At 35.7% G+C, this 15,360-nt stretch overlaps 3 protein-coding genes across 3 annotated transcripts; all 3 read right to left on the bottom strand.

The window, feature by feature from the left end:
• Nucleotides 1–817: 817 nt before the first annotated feature.
• Nucleotides 818–4,105, bottom strand: LOC120135790 (probable polygalacturonase). The gene is made up of 5 exons (XM_039151993.1): nucleotides 3,569–4,105; nucleotides 2,278–2,398; nucleotides 2,023–2,197; nucleotides 1,871–1,941; nucleotides 818–1,613 (listed from the first exon to the last, which is right to left on the bottom strand). The coding sequence occupies exons 1-5, from the start codon at nucleotides 3,908–3,910 to the stop codon at nucleotides 973–975; spliced, it is 1,350 nt and encodes a 449-aa protein (XP_039007924.1). The 5' UTR covers nucleotides 3,911–4,105; the 3' UTR covers nucleotides 818–972.
• Nucleotides 4,106–6,800: 2,695 nt separating this feature from the next.
• On the bottom strand, nucleotides 6,801–11,450 carry LOC120135792 (abscisic acid receptor PYL8-like). The gene is made up of 4 exons (XM_039151994.1): nucleotides 11,090–11,450; nucleotides 8,304–8,519; nucleotides 7,364–7,612; nucleotides 6,801–6,897 (listed from the first exon to the last, which is right to left on the bottom strand). The coding sequence occupies exons 1-3, from the start codon at nucleotides 11,258–11,260 to the stop codon at nucleotides 7,394–7,396; spliced, it is 606 nt and encodes a 201-aa protein (XP_039007925.1). The 5' UTR covers nucleotides 11,261–11,450; the 3' UTR covers nucleotides 6,801–6,897; nucleotides 7,364–7,393.
• A 2,106-nt stretch (nucleotides 11,451–13,556) lies between these two features.
• Nucleotides 13,557–14,476, bottom strand: LOC120135757 (ethylene-responsive transcription factor ERF061-like). The gene has a single exon (XM_039151969.1). The coding sequence runs from the start codon at nucleotides 14,446–14,448 to the stop codon at nucleotides 13,645–13,647; it is 804 nt and encodes a 267-aa protein (XP_039007900.1). The 5' UTR covers nucleotides 14,449–14,476; the 3' UTR covers nucleotides 13,557–13,644.
• Between the last annotated feature and the right edge of the window lie 884 nt (nucleotides 14,477–15,360).

The raw sequence follows: 15,360 nt of genomic DNA, 5'->3' as shown, positions 1-15,360 counted from the left end.
AGGTAACAAGATAGGTTGTTCGACACAATATTCCAAAGAAACAGGATGATCTTAGAGGGGAGTCTTAATCCACACAGGTTTCTCCGGACTTCCCTTTTCCAGTCGGATTCCATGATATCGTCTAGGCTAATCGATGCATCGATCACCTCTTTTGCCGCATGGTGTCCTATTCTGACTCTGTTAGCTTCACTCGACTCTTTAGAGATCAAGTTGCCCCAACTTTGATAGTTGAATCCTCTTAGTCTTTGGCATAGGTCTCTCCATATGCATGGTTCATCTGGTTTGTGCCTGGTCTTGAGGAAATCGTATCGAGAGACGGTCCTGGACCTCTTTTTTCCGACATGGCATCTACACCTTTTCGTGAGGATTCTTTCTGCAGCGAAAGATGAACAATATACGACTCGATGAGGCCGAGTTGATAGCAGTCATACATGGCTTTTCGATGATTTTCTCCGATCTGCTCGGTTGTAGATTGAATTGGCTTCGGATTGGATCTTCAGATGATTTGGGGCTTTCTGACGTTCATTTTATCTTAGGAATGGTTCATGGATATTCTCGTCGATTATAGTTTATTGGGTTTAACGCTTTCTTAGAAAACAAGTCTCTATATTTTTCGGATTTTCACCCACGGTTCTACCGAATAACTCGTTTTGACCCGGAGTTGCACGTTGCGTCGTTCACCAGGTCCAGATGAGACGGGCCAAGTTCCCCTGTGGCAGCTATTAGTCGAGCGAGCTAATAGACCTTATGAAGCCTCACCACCAGGACCAGGACAATATGTTTTTGAGGTTTTCATGACCATTAGGTGGCATGAATAATAAGAGATTTGCTTGTATAATAATAACACTATATAGAACTCTCTTTAGGAGTATTGGTTTTCTTCTGGTTTTCAATCGATTACAGAGATCCGGAGATCAATTTAAAGGACATGAACTATTTTATATGAAAATTAAAGACTAATATGAATGAATCCTAGATATGACTGGCGCATGAATCACTCTGTTGTGGGCTAGTGAGTTGGGCGCATGGCCATGGACTTACCTCGATAGCAGCTCCACTTACATCGGAGCACTTCCATGGAGGAGATCTTGGTCCAGTCATGCCATGGAGGTTAATCTTCGAAAGACAGATGCCGGTGAAAGGGGCGTTCTTCAGGCCTTGTATCGAACCAGCTTGCTGGACTCTCACACCCCAAATGTTCTTCAACGTGATGCCCTTGACATAAGGGAGAGCGTTCGGGTTGAACCGGTTATCAGGGTGGTCCCCTGTGTCGCCTGCGATTTTGATACCGGTTCTTACGTTCTCCATGAACACTTGAGTTACTGTGATGTTTCTTATAAACCCTCCCCGGCCGATGTTAGTTTTGATGTTAACACCGATTCCGCTGTTGTAAAGAACTATGTTCTCAGCCAAGACGTTCTCCACTCCACCGGAGGCTTCACTTCCCACCGCGATTCCAGCAAATGGGGATGACCCTGTTACTCGTCGGATGGTAATGTGAGAGCTGGGGCGTCCGTAAGCGATCCCGTATTCATCCCATCCACTCTTCACAGCAACGAGATCATCTCCAGTGGAGATGAATGAGTCTTCTATGCAGACATTGGAGCTCGAATCTGTACCGATGAATGAAAGCAACAAACTTAACCATTCAGAAATTTCAAGTTGTTCTATTCAATAATCAATACAGTTCATGTATGCTGGGACATAAACCTATATTTCGATCTAGATAAAAACCTGAACCTTAAACCGAACCGAGGAAGAACAATTCCTTTTGTTTCAGTTTGTTCTCTAACAGTAGCATGAACTTTAACATAATCAAGCCTATACTAACAAGATGAATTCAATGAATAAAATAGATTTCGCTTTTTACCAGGATCGATCCCGTCAGTGTTCGGGGAATCAGACGGAGCCACGATGGTAACATATCGAACAACAACATTCCTGTAAAGAAGAAAAACACAAAAGGTAATGATTAAATAACACATTCTTTCTCAATAAGTGCATGCTTGGAAAAGAAGTTACCTGCAATAAACGGGGTGAATGTTCCAGAAAGGTGAATCTCTGAAAATCACATTGGAAATGATAATGCCTCTGGAATTCATGAACTCAACAAGATTTGGTCTTGTAAATTGGAGGCTTCCCTGTCTCCACATGTTCCACCAGACACCTCCTTGGCCATCAATTGTGCCATTCTCACCTGAAATTGTTGAAAAAAAAGAGATCAAACATGGAGATTTAAGTGAACTTTGCATAAACCGTATTATCGTCGAGACCTACCGGTGATCACGACATCTTGTAGTCCATCTCCATGAATGAAGCTCATGTATCTTCCACCAGGTCGCTCTCTTCCCCTTCCATAAGATGGCAAAGGAGCAACCAAAGGCCAATTCCAGGTGTCCTGATGTAGTAACACAGGAAGAAAACTGTAAGAACATCCAACAAATCTTATGTTGCTATTGTATTTCAGCATGATATTGATCACATTGAAGTACTAGAAAAGGAACAGGAAAAATGGTTCCCGGTGATTCATGAATTAACAAACTTATGTTACTAGGACTATTCATTTTTTAAATAAAATAACACAAATATTCAATAACTCTCTAAATACATAAAAAAGCGTCCAGAATCCAAGTAACACATGATCATCATCGTCATCATCATCCACTCATATAGTCATATTGGTTACAACTACTTGTAATCCAGAAGAGTGAATTTATTAATTAATTAAGAATCTTAACACTGTAAGATGATACTGACAGATTATATCAATCTAGATAGAGCACCTAGTTGGACAACAATGGTTGCCAGCTATCTCTGTCTGGTCTCAGTGGCATGCACATGCCACCGTACTACGGAGACCCACCATGTAATGTTTTTTCAATATATATTTCTTTTTATCTCTGTCTTAGGGTCTGATGGGATAGTAACCTCTTAAATTTTCAAAAATTTTATATAATTTATATAAATATTTTTATTTAAAATTCTTTAAACACATCTTTAACATTAAAATTAAAAATTTTATGTCCATCTTTATTTGGACCCACCCCATAATTCAAAGAGACATCTTTACCCCAAATTTTCAAGACGACCACGGCCACCCTGGCTGAGCCCAAACCAAAAGTGTCCCACTAAAATTGACATCTCCCGACTTACCAGACTATACGCAAAACCAAAATCCAAATCTTCCCACAATTATATCATACATCATAAATAATTGAAACCCAGAATTCATTATCTTCTATAAGATAAAAGGATTAGTGTAAGTATCATATACGAGTATGTTTGTCTATATTTATCCCACATAGATGCGAAGATATGCACAATTCAAGCAAAAACAAGCACACAAATGCAAGATAATAGTAAACAAAAAGAAAAAAACACACACATTAACGTGACAAATTCTAAATGAAAAACCATGAACAGAGAAAAAAAATACTATAATCACAGTAAATTCGACAAACTTTCATCAGACTAAATTTAGTCACAAACTCTTAACAATTTTCAGCAACAACTACAGCCAAAATATAACCAAGTATTGATACGAAATGGAAAATGTTTGTTGAGTTACCTGAGTGGCTCTGATAACGGCGCCTCTAGCCAAATAAAGAGTCATATGGCTAGTAAGATTAAAGCTTTCCGTTAAGTACACCCCAGGAGGCACATAAAGCAGTGTGCCACCTCTCCTTCTCAGATGCTGAATCCGAAATATAGCTGCCCGGAACGCCTTCGTATTGACCGTCTTTCCGTCGCCAACGGCACCGAAGTCCGCTATCGATACCTTATCGCTCCGGTACCTCATCGGAACTATACCTGAGCAGGTTATCAAGTGCCCAAAAGAAATGTGAAACCAAAAGAAGAAGCAAAAAAAGAAAATCGAAACAAATGGTGGAAATCGAAACATTGTGTTCATAAAAAGGGAGTTTTAGAGAATTGGAGAGTGACAAAAGAGAAGGAACAAAATGAGCTTTTTTGTTGGGGAGAAGATCTGGACTCTGGATAGTGGTGCAAGGAGAAAACTACAAAGGGTAATGATTAATTTAATGAGTGAAGAAGGAGGAGTATTAAAGATGGGAAAAGGGTTTAGGGTAAGGAATCGAAAGAATGTGAAGAATGGAGAGTAGAATCAAGAGAGATAGCAGTCAAGAGAGACTGAAAGCGAGAAAGAAGAATGTTGTTGTAATTAACGAAATTGATGGAGTATCCGATGCATGGTTTCTGTTATAAAATGCTCCCTGCCCTTGTATTTTTGTCTCGATTGGATTTTAGGATGCCTCAGTTATTAAAATGATATTTATTTATTATTATGATTTGTTTTAGATTTTTAGATTAGGATCCGTAGTTACGTTTATGGATAATTTTTTATATCGTTCGAATTTGATATTTGATTTATCAGTGATTTTTAGTAGTTTTTATCTTTTTTTATATTTTGTTTGCCTATGCAATCAGATTTATTCGTATATATCTTTATTTGAGTATTTTAATTGAAATTTTAATCTTCCCCTTATATAGTGTTTGTATGATCTCAAGTGACTAATTTCTTGTGTTAATAGTTATAAAAAATATTTTAATTATGTATTTAGTTTAAAATTATAATTATAAACATCCACTATAATTTTGAATTTTTTCATTTAATAAAATTAACTGCTTATGTTAAAAAAATATTAAACGTCTAAATACATTTAATTTAATTTTAATATTTATTTATGTTAGATATATCTTAAAGTGAGTAATTGAAGTAATATAATATTAAGTATCAGTTAGTTTAACTAAATGACATGGTGAAATTTTTAAATAATATTTAAAATTTGAATGTTAATATAATAAATAAATAGTCACTCTTATATTGAATATGTGATATTCATATTTAAATTAACCAATGATTGAATATTCAAGGTCCAATAAAGATAAAGAAAGAGCTTGATTTATAAGCCATACACACTTGTATGGAAAAATAAATCACAATAAGTTGATTTAAGAGTCAATTGGTCATGTACGTTGAAATATATTAATAAATTTTAATTGTTTTAAAGATCATTTTTAATAATGTAATAATAATTTATTTTAAAATATAATATAATTAAATTATTTAGTTATTATTTATCATAAAACTTATGAGATAGTTTTAAATAAAAATATAATTAATATATGGTCAATATAAAAAAATTACGATACATAAATATTATCTTATTAAATTGATAATTTTTGTATGAAGATAATTATAAGTTCTCTTCACGATGTAATTTTTATATCGTTAAACTGTAATCTAAATTTACTAAAATCTCCTACATTAAATAAATTTAATTAATGAATACTATTTAATTAATACAATTACATTAAAATATCAAATTAAAAATTATAATAATAAGGATAAGGCATGTGATGGGCAGCACAAACTTCCACAAAGCCATCAATGTTTGGACTTGCATGTTTTTGTAGTGTTTTGAAAATCGGATCGGATCGGTCGATTTAATCGGGAATCGTTGTTTGATCCGGTCCATTCTATCCCGGTTGAATCGGTTCTAGTGAACCGCAACAAACTGTTTAAACCGGCTTTGAACCGCTTGAATCGGACCTGACCGTGAACTGGTTCAACCTAATTTTTTTATTTTTTATTAAATGTTTTTGGTATTTTTATTTAATTTTTTTAATAATTATGACGTCGTCCGATTCTTACGACCGGTATGACTGATTCGACCGGTTGAACCAATGAACCGATAGTATAATCGGTTCGCTAACCAGTCCGGTTTTGAAAACCATAATTTTTGTTGTTACCTACTTTTTATTTTTGATAAATCTTTGATAAATCATAACCTTCTTTATTTACTAATATTTTAGGGTGAGCTACTCATAGTCATTAAATTATAGGGTCAATTTTATTTTGATCATCAAATTAAAATAGTTCCAGTTTGGCCACTCAACTATTAAAATACTATCAATCAAGTCACCAACAATTGATAGAATTATTGATGCAACAATTAAATTTTTTTGTATAACTATACATTTAGTCCTTTTGTTGACATTAGTGATTTCGTTAACTATTAACGGTTGGTGAATTGATTGATAATATTTTAATAGTTGAATAGCTTGGTTGAACATTTTTTTAGTTTGGTGGTCGAAATAAAACCAATCTTATAACTTAATGACTATTTGAGTAGTTTATCCAATATTTTGTGTGGCCTCCACAGCTTTAACAATATATAAAATGGGCCAATAGATAACAAACGAGGATTTTGATGGTAGCGTTACTTTTACTTTTGGGAGATCCTCAATTTCTAGTGTTAGTTATTTGCCTAATGGTTCTCCACTCACTCAAATTCTATATAAAATCGAATCTGAACCTGATAAATTCATTTTTTTAGTACAATACTCTAAAAGTCATTAAATTATATTTAAATGATCATTTTAATCACAAATTTTACAAAAGATAAAATATTATTAAATTTAGCAAACTATTATAAAATAGCCATTACAATATTATAATAAGTAAAAATTTGATAAATATAATAGTTATTTTGTAACAGTTTAACTCACTCTAATAGTATTTTTTTATTAAAATGATATAATTATAAGATAATATATGTTTAAAGATTCTAAACCATTTGATAATAAACTCTCAAACAACTATGTTGACGTTGATGCTCAAACATGTAATCTCTAAGGAAACATCCATCCAATTGTGCTGTTTTTATATCTATAAGAATTGAATCTGAAATTTAAAAAACATTGAACTCCTAACCATTCAATTAAATAATCCGTGAAAGGATAATTTAATTTTCCCATGAAATACACCATTCGTCAATTTATTGGAGAACGGTCCCTTCAATTGGAGCCTGCCTTGCATTCAATGGTCCACCGTAACATTTCCCTCGGGGTGCCCACACCTTAATTACAACACACCTACATCAAGCATTATCTCTCTCCCGTTAGAGACATGCATGCATATACATTACAACTACCAAATTACCAACATGCATAAAATTAAATCTACCAGACCAAGCATCGAATGGGTCTTTCTACAACTGGAACAAGCAAAACTAAAGATATGAACATGAAGTGTGTCAATCCTGCCTAGATATTTACAAACAAATACCAATTCACCCCCCCCCCCATTATTCAACATAGAGAAACACCACAGAGAAATTTTTTATTCATTTCTTCATTTAGTAAATCCGTAGGCTGCGGATGAGTTTTAATTGTCAGCTACTATCAACACAATACACCTAAAGATCATTGTTCTAATCAAAAGAAGCAGGCAGCATAAAAAAATAAGGAAATAGAAGTTCACGCTGCTAGCAGGAAACCCCAAACTGCCTACCCAGCTTCTAATAACAAGAGTGTCTCACTTGACACCCACAACAATTACCTTGATGGTGCTAACGGGGACCCGTGTTTTTCACATTCTTTCGATCGGCTCGGTTTGATCCTGAACAGCCAAGAGCTCTGAAACATCAGCCAATGACTTGAGTTTGCACTTGATCAGTGCCTCGACAAAGTAGCATGTTTCATCCTTGGTGTTCCCTTCTGGTACATCCACTACAAATGACTCAATGACCAATGTTCCTGGTCTGCCATCAATGACCTCGGGATGCACTGTAACAATGGATGAGTAGTTCTGCCAGTTCATAAATAAGGAGAATTTTGCAGTTTCAGCAAGTTAGACTGTGACAAAAGTTTAGGACATAATGAAGTTCAAAATTTTGACCCCAAAAAGAGGTCAATGCAGAATTGGTACAATAGCATTCACGGAAATTCAAATATTAGAAATAAAAGGATACATGATAATATATCTCAGAACTAAAAACTAATACATCTTCAACAACATGATAAACAACACTGCTTTCCCACCATGTGCATAAACTAAAAAAATTCTATTATACCACATTCATTGGACCATTACAGGAAAAAATGCCAATAAACCAAATTGGAGCTCCAGATCAAATGCACCAGTAGCACAAGAAACAATAGTAATCGGATGGAGGATAAGGCCACATAAGGCATACAAATTGCCCCAGACACAATGCAGGAAAGAAGCTCATTCATGCCACTAACCAAATTCAGTAGACAGATTTCGCAAATAAAAATGTGTGATATATATCCTTCTAGTTTCAGAACTCCAAACACGACTTCTATAAACATAAAAAAGGATCCTATCTTAGCTCAATGACTGGCAACAGAAGCTAGCATATTCAGACATCAATTACCATATGCAAAACCTTGTTACATTTTCAGTTTCAGGTAATTTATGCATCCCATATGTTACGCATGTGCTGTTTAACTAATTCAAATAAATGGAGAACTCATACCTTCAACCTGTGGTCACCTCCAACAATCTTCATGCTCAAAATATGCTCATCGTCGTCTAGATACTCCAACCTTTCCTTGCTAGTTGTGGCAGGCAAACCTGATTTAACATTGACTTCTCTAACACTTCCAATCTGAAGATCACCCTGTAGAACACACTTACTAACAAATGGCTTATACTTCTGCGGTTGATCAAATCTCCTCACCAAAGACCAAACCTGATTGATCGAAAACCAATAATAACTCATTAACGAAGGAAACACACCAAATTTGCCTTCAAACAATGCAAACCAAAGTTATCAAAGGCTCAAGGCGCATCGAGGCGCAAAGTGTCCTGGAGCCTTGAGGCTGGAGCCTTGAGGCGCGAGGCGCATGAAAGGTGCATGATATCCAAAAAATTGTAATACATGTATATATTAATGCAATCAAACTCAAATATCATAGATACCCAATATTAGACTTCAATAGAGTTCATTCTCAAACTCAAAATACCAACCTAACGTCATAAAAGCTATCAACAAGCATAATCAAGTACTAAGTTTAACAAAAACATCCAACATGCATAAACAAAACATCAAATAAAGTCATTGATAATCATCATCAAACATTAAACTCATCCTCATCATCATTTTCAAGTAGTATGTCATCATCTTCCTCCTCATCCGTCTCACAATCCCCAATGTCTTCTTCTTCAGTGTCACTCTCCTCTAGCATAACAACTTCATCATCTTCATCTACAAGGTGTGATCTAGCTTTTTCCTTTCCTTTCGAGCTTGGAGAGGGCATCCTAGGACCACTGTCTATGTCTCTGTCCCTTCCATTCCATCATCCATTCTTTCATAAAGCCTTAAAGGCAGCCAACTCATTTAGTTTAGTCTCTCCCAATGTCACCAATTTTCTTCCAACATCCATTATAATCAACTTAAATAATTGAATGACTTTACAATAAATATTCTTCATTTTCATATTAGAGTATCCAATTTTTTATTTTTTGATAAAATTATTCTAATTTTATTGTTAAAATCAATGATGGACGCAAGTGTTATCTAAGATAAGCAGGTATTCATCTTGAAATTCAAATTATTTTATAATAATTATTTATTTCATTAATAATATTCACCCTAGAATTTTATTCAAGTTCATCCCAAATAATTATTAAAACCCCTAATACTTGATAAGTTTGGTACAGTAAAATTAGGGAAAATGGTATGGAGATGAGCACCAAACGGTAAAAAAAACTGTAGTAAAAAATGGTCAAAGGTGGAAGACATTCGTTACAAAAACATAGGCTTAAACTGAACTCAACAGAGTAAAGAAGAAGAAAAAATGTCGGATTCAGACTTCCGTTTTTTGTACCACTGAGATCTTCTCTCCTTTCCAAAGGATCCCACATGCCTTTGACCGAATCTCAGCCGTCCAAATTTACAAATTCCTTTTTCTCTTTAATATGTAATCTTTTAACTTTGTGTTATTTACAGGATTATATCCTAAGAGCACTAGATTTCAGGAACTACCCATTGTTTTGGATAAAGGGAGCATTCAAACTTGAGTAATTAAAAGTCAAAAACACCCTTCCACTTTTAATTGCTAGAATATATATATAGCATTAAAGCTTTTATTCCATTAAAATTAAGATAAATTCAACTAATTTAAGTTATATTTAGAATTTATTATAATTGGTGAAGGTTAAGATGGACAATTAGAAAATCCAAAACTAGGTATTGTATATCCGACAATGAAAAAATGGAAGCGAGATCATCTTCTTGAAGGTTTAAAGCTTATTACCTCTGAATAGTTTAGATAGGCATCTTCTCCTCTCCAACAGCACTTCCGCTCAGCCGCTTAGATCGGAGCCAATTTAGCCTTGCATGATTTCCTTTGATTCTTAACCTTTATTTTTTTTTGATAGAATTCTTAACATTTATTTCAATTTTTGCCTTTCCATCGTCCCAGTAAACAGAAAATTTGCCCAGAAACCCTTCGAGGAACCAAACATCACAATACGACTCCTTGCTCCCCATGTTGTTCATTGCATGTCTTGTCAAATTTCATATCTGAAAAAAGAAAAGAAACTGGGCTTTATTTGTTTTCTCTCCTTGCGTTGTTGTTAATGGGGAGCGTGAAGTCGGGGGTGGTGGCAAAGTTTGCGTTTTTCCCACCAGATCCACCAACATTGCGCCTCAATTGTGCCTCGACTGAGCCTCGCGCCTCGCTGCACCACGGTGCGCCTAGGCTACGCTCCTCGCTTCAGTGTTGAAAAGGCCCCCACTCAGTGAGCCTCTGCCTCAGGAGGCGCGCTTTTTACAACTATGATGCAAACTAAAACCGGAAACTAACTACAAAGTAATTTTATTAGTGACTGCAAAACATTTAGATTGGGTAAGTTATCATTTCCATACTTGAGTGAAGCGAAAAATTAACGAAAATCTTCTGATCCATATCCATTCAAACATAGCAAAAACTTCGAAATTCACCATACAAGAAAACAACAATTTTAGAGAGTAGATTCTACTAATAAATCCCCAATCAAAGTTCGTGTTTAAATGCGTAAACGTAGATTGTCCACGACTTCAATTGATTCACAAAAAATTTCCAGTGATAACTTCATTTTCTAATCAACCCCTACTTAATTTCAATCTCCTGTATGTTCACTCAACATGCAATGAAAAATAAAGGAAAATCAACGGACTACGCAAAAAAAAGCTCCTACCATCTAGATCTATGTACGGATCTAACACGAAACAAGAATCCAATCGATTCTATCAAAAGAAACAAATATTACCCAAACGATATAAAAGAAAAACAAACATTCAAGATGAACCGGAGCTTTGACGTGTTTAACGAGCGAGGAACTGCACTGATTTTCTTTAACGTCGTGTTTATGGAGCTTCTGGATGAACTTTTCTTCTATCTTACTAAACGCGTTCCCGTTCATGGCGATATAATCATTGGTCACCATGCAGAACCCTAGCCCGGGGAAAAAGAGCGGCGGAGGAAACAAAAGCTGACGGTGGGAAAGAGGGGGAGGATTTAGCGGGTTCGGGTAATGTTATAGGAGACTCCCGGAAAGATCCGAAACGAAACGACGTCGGTCAGGTCCAGTAGCGGAAGGTCCAGTTTGCTGGTATTGTTGTTTATCCGTACTCTTTCTTAATGGTGATTACCGCGACTGGGGTTTTGGAATTTGCCGCAGGCTGAATTTAGATAAGGTTAAAAGGATTTTGGACGGACGTGGCTAAAGTCAAAACGGCTGCGTTCTTAGAGACTTTTTTGCTTTGCTTTGGGTCTTCGAATTATTGGGCCGATTCTTTAGCCCAGAATTTGAGATATGAGGATTGAAATTAAATTCGAGTTTTAATTTGAAGTTAGAGTTTAAAATGTTTGAAATTATTTAATTTAATTTAATTTGGTTTAAATTATATTTGTGTTAAAGATAGTGTGTATTTTATACTCAAATTTAAATTTTATGTTTTATTCGAATACAGTTTTTTACTAAAATCAATTAATTGTGTTAAAGAAATAAATTAATTTTGTGCTTTATTCGAATTTAACTATCAATAATTTTCTTTAAAAAGTTATCATTAAATTGAATTTATTAAGTGATCTCAGTGTGTTATTTCTTAAAAATCTGAGATTCGAAGTCATTATTAATTGTTTGAGGGAATTTTAAACATACTTGAACTAATAAAAAATTATCGCCAACTTGAGAGTAGGTGTATGAACAACCATCATTCGAGCAAATCTAATTATAGGTAATCAAAACAAAAACTTAATATTAAATATATGTATTTTTTAAAATGTAGTTAAAATTTAGGGTAAACTACACAGGAGACCACCAAACTATGGTCATTAATCAATCTTGCCACCGAATTATTTTTTGTCTCAATTCGACCATCAAACTTTTTAATTGATTCAATGAGACCACTTTCCGTTAAAAAAATAACGGCACGTCCGACGTGGCTGCTCAATAAGCGTATTGTTTCTAGGTTGGACATGCACCACGCCACGTCAATTAAAACATAAGAAAAATAAATAAACAAATGGCACTCAAAGAGTAAAGGAAGAAGAAGAGATAATTTCAAGCACATATCTCCATCTTCTCCACAACTTTTTCTCCTTATATTTCAAGCCCCAATCGGCGTTTCAGCCCCAAAACTAGAGGACTTTTCTGGGTGGTGCAACAATGGATACACATCAATATAGAAACCACGAAAGAAAGACAATGTCTCTAAGTTTAGACAATAACGTGTACTACCACCAAAAGGGAGATGGCGTCGGAACTGGAAGAGGAAAACATGGTGAAGAGAGGGCGAGAGAGCCTAATTACGCCATAGGGGAATTCGAAGTGAGCGGTGGGCTTGGACAACAAATCAGAGGTTCTTCAATGGAGTCTCAGGGCTTCAAACACGAGAAGATCGGTGGAAATAGACAAGAGAGATGTGCTTCAACGGAGTCCAAGGCCAAACGTGAGCAGAGTGCAGATGCTTCAATGAAGTCTATGGGCAAACGTGAGAGCGATAAAGAGACAAGGCATAGCATGGAAACGGCCGACGAACTGAGGAACATCGATAAAGAAGAGGGTGGCGAGAAACGATAACATCTATCTTTAGAAGATATATATAAGCTAAGAGGAACAGCTCAGCAGAATTCGATGGAGACTTTACGAGCTGCCGAAGAACGGTATAACAAGGCAAAGGAATTGGCCGCCCAAGCGCTTAACATCGTAGCCGAGTATACCAAAGATAAGGGTTAACAAGCAAGGGAAACCGCTCGTCAAAGCGCTCAGTATGCGGCGGAAAAGGGTGGACAAACGACGAATACTGTTCGTCGAGCTGCTCAGCAGGCGACGGAGATGGATGAACAAACGAAGATTGCGACACATTACACCACCGAGGAAGCAGTGGAAGGAACAAAGGTATCGGCGAGGATGGTGGAAGGTGGAAGGAGCCTAATGGGTTGTGTGAAAAAAACCCATGTGTCTTCTCAGGTGGCATTAATAATAATATAAAACCATCGTCGTTAGTTTAAAACAGCCACATCGGACGTGCCGTTATTTTTTTAACGAAAAGTGATCTGATTGAATCAATTAAAAAGTTTGATGGTCGAATTGAGATAAAAAATAATTCGGTGGTAAGATTGATTAATGACCATAGTTTGGTGGTCTCCCGTGTAGTTTACCCTAAAATTTATAAGATAAAATAAAAGCATTATAATAAACAGGTGACTAAATAACTAGTTTATCAAATAAAATAAAACATGTAGCCATTTACTCTTTCAAATGTAGCAGCTATATATGCTGAAACAAATTTCATTACAGAAAACATGAGTGTAAATGTTGTAATCTTAATTAGCAAGAAAATCCCATAACAAGTCAGCATCAAAAGACGGCATTTTAGCGAGCAAATCATCCTCGAGTCGTGGTTCATCTACCTTCATCGTCGGATAATCGTTCGAAACAAAGGCCGGTGAATTCTCATCTCTCCGAAACCCACCGTCCGACACCAACCCGTTGCTTAAACCGTCGCTAAAAGGCGACAACGACGAACACGCGGCACGATCGTCGAAGGTACCCTTCTTGGCTTTCTTCTTAGCTCTTTCCGTTTTCATCTTCTGACGAATGGATTCAATCTTAGCATCCACTGCGTTCCTCAAATCATTCAACTGAGAAAAATCTACGAACCCAAACTTGATTGGATCATTTAGATTCTGGAAATTCAACCTTGCGTATTCCCCTCTAAGCCTATAAGCTGCTCGGCCATATGCCAAAGCGGCGGTTTCGGCTGTTTCGTAAGTGCCTAGCCACACTCGTTTTCTTTTCCGTGGGAGTCTGATTTCCGCCACCCATTTGCCCCACTGTCTCTGCCGTTCGCCTCTGTAAAGCTTCTTCTTTTGAGGACTCGAGTATTGGTTCGTTGATTCATGGTTTTGGTGGCAGAATCTTTGATGGTTATCTCTCTGGCGGTGATAGACTGAAGAGCCTAATGGCTCGTTAACAGAGTTGGCGGCGGCGGAGATGGCCAGTGACGGGGCACAAATAGAGAAGATTGAATCTATGGTGTTTGAACCTCCTGATAATATGAGCTCTGATAGGAAAGACCCAATATTTGTACCATTGTTGAATCCACAAACATGGTTGGTTTCTTGCATAATTGATCCGGAAAAAAATATGAAAAATCCAGAATTTGGGAGATTGAAAACGAAGAAACGGAATAATAAGAACTTGTTTGAGAGTCTTCAAAGGGAAGACTGCTGGAATTAGTATGGCACGAAGAGTATCAGTCTGGTTCCAGCTTCGCGTATATATAGCTGCAGGGCAAAGCAAACCTTAAGTAAGTTTTGGGTAAATATAACTGTTGGTACTTAGTTATTCCATTTCTCATTTTGTTAACGTTTCATTAGCTCTAATATTTAAAATTTATGGATTAATTTAAATCTTCTAGAAGGTCACATATTTAATTTTTCATGACTTTCAAAAATTAGTAGAATTAACGACATAACGACATATTAATATAATCAAAATGGATTGATACTGATAATTTGGGGATGAATATAGATTTTTTTTAATTTATGGACTGATTTAAAATGAAAGTAATTGTTTAGGAACTGATACATAACATTTTAAAATTTATGAACAAATTTAGAATGATGGTCAACTAAGCAATTGTTCTAAAATTTTGCAAGCTCAAAGTTTATAATTAAACTACCCATAAATATTGCATACAAACACTATTTTTTTTTATTAAGCTAAGGTGATTACAAAGTAGTATTTATTCTAAATACTCTCAATTATTTAACAATGAATGTTCAATCACCCTATTGTAGTTGCTGATGCTTGCACCCGAGACCTTTAAAAATAACAACTATTCATTTAATCAGTGAGATAATTTGATTAGGGCAATACCAATTTTAAATGTATTTAAGATATAACAATCAAGTCATGGTTCAACTAAATTTAAAAGTGTAAACCGTATTAACTGAATATATGAATTCTGAGTGGTAAAAATAAAATTGCAACCAAATATACAAAAGGCTTGGTTTTGCTCTCTGTTTTGAAAATCG

Source organism: Hibiscus syriacus, unplaced genomic scaffold (assembly GCF_006381635.1).
Source record: "Hibiscus syriacus cultivar Baekdansim isolate YM2019G1 unplaced genomic scaffold, ASM638163v2 tig00110616_pilon, whole genome shotgun sequence".
Lineage (NCBI taxonomy): Eukaryota > Viridiplantae > Streptophyta > Magnoliopsida > Malvales > Malvaceae > Hibiscus > Hibiscus syriacus.
The sequence above is the reverse complement of the archived record's forward strand: the minus strand, read 5'-3'. Positions and strand labels throughout refer to the sequence as shown.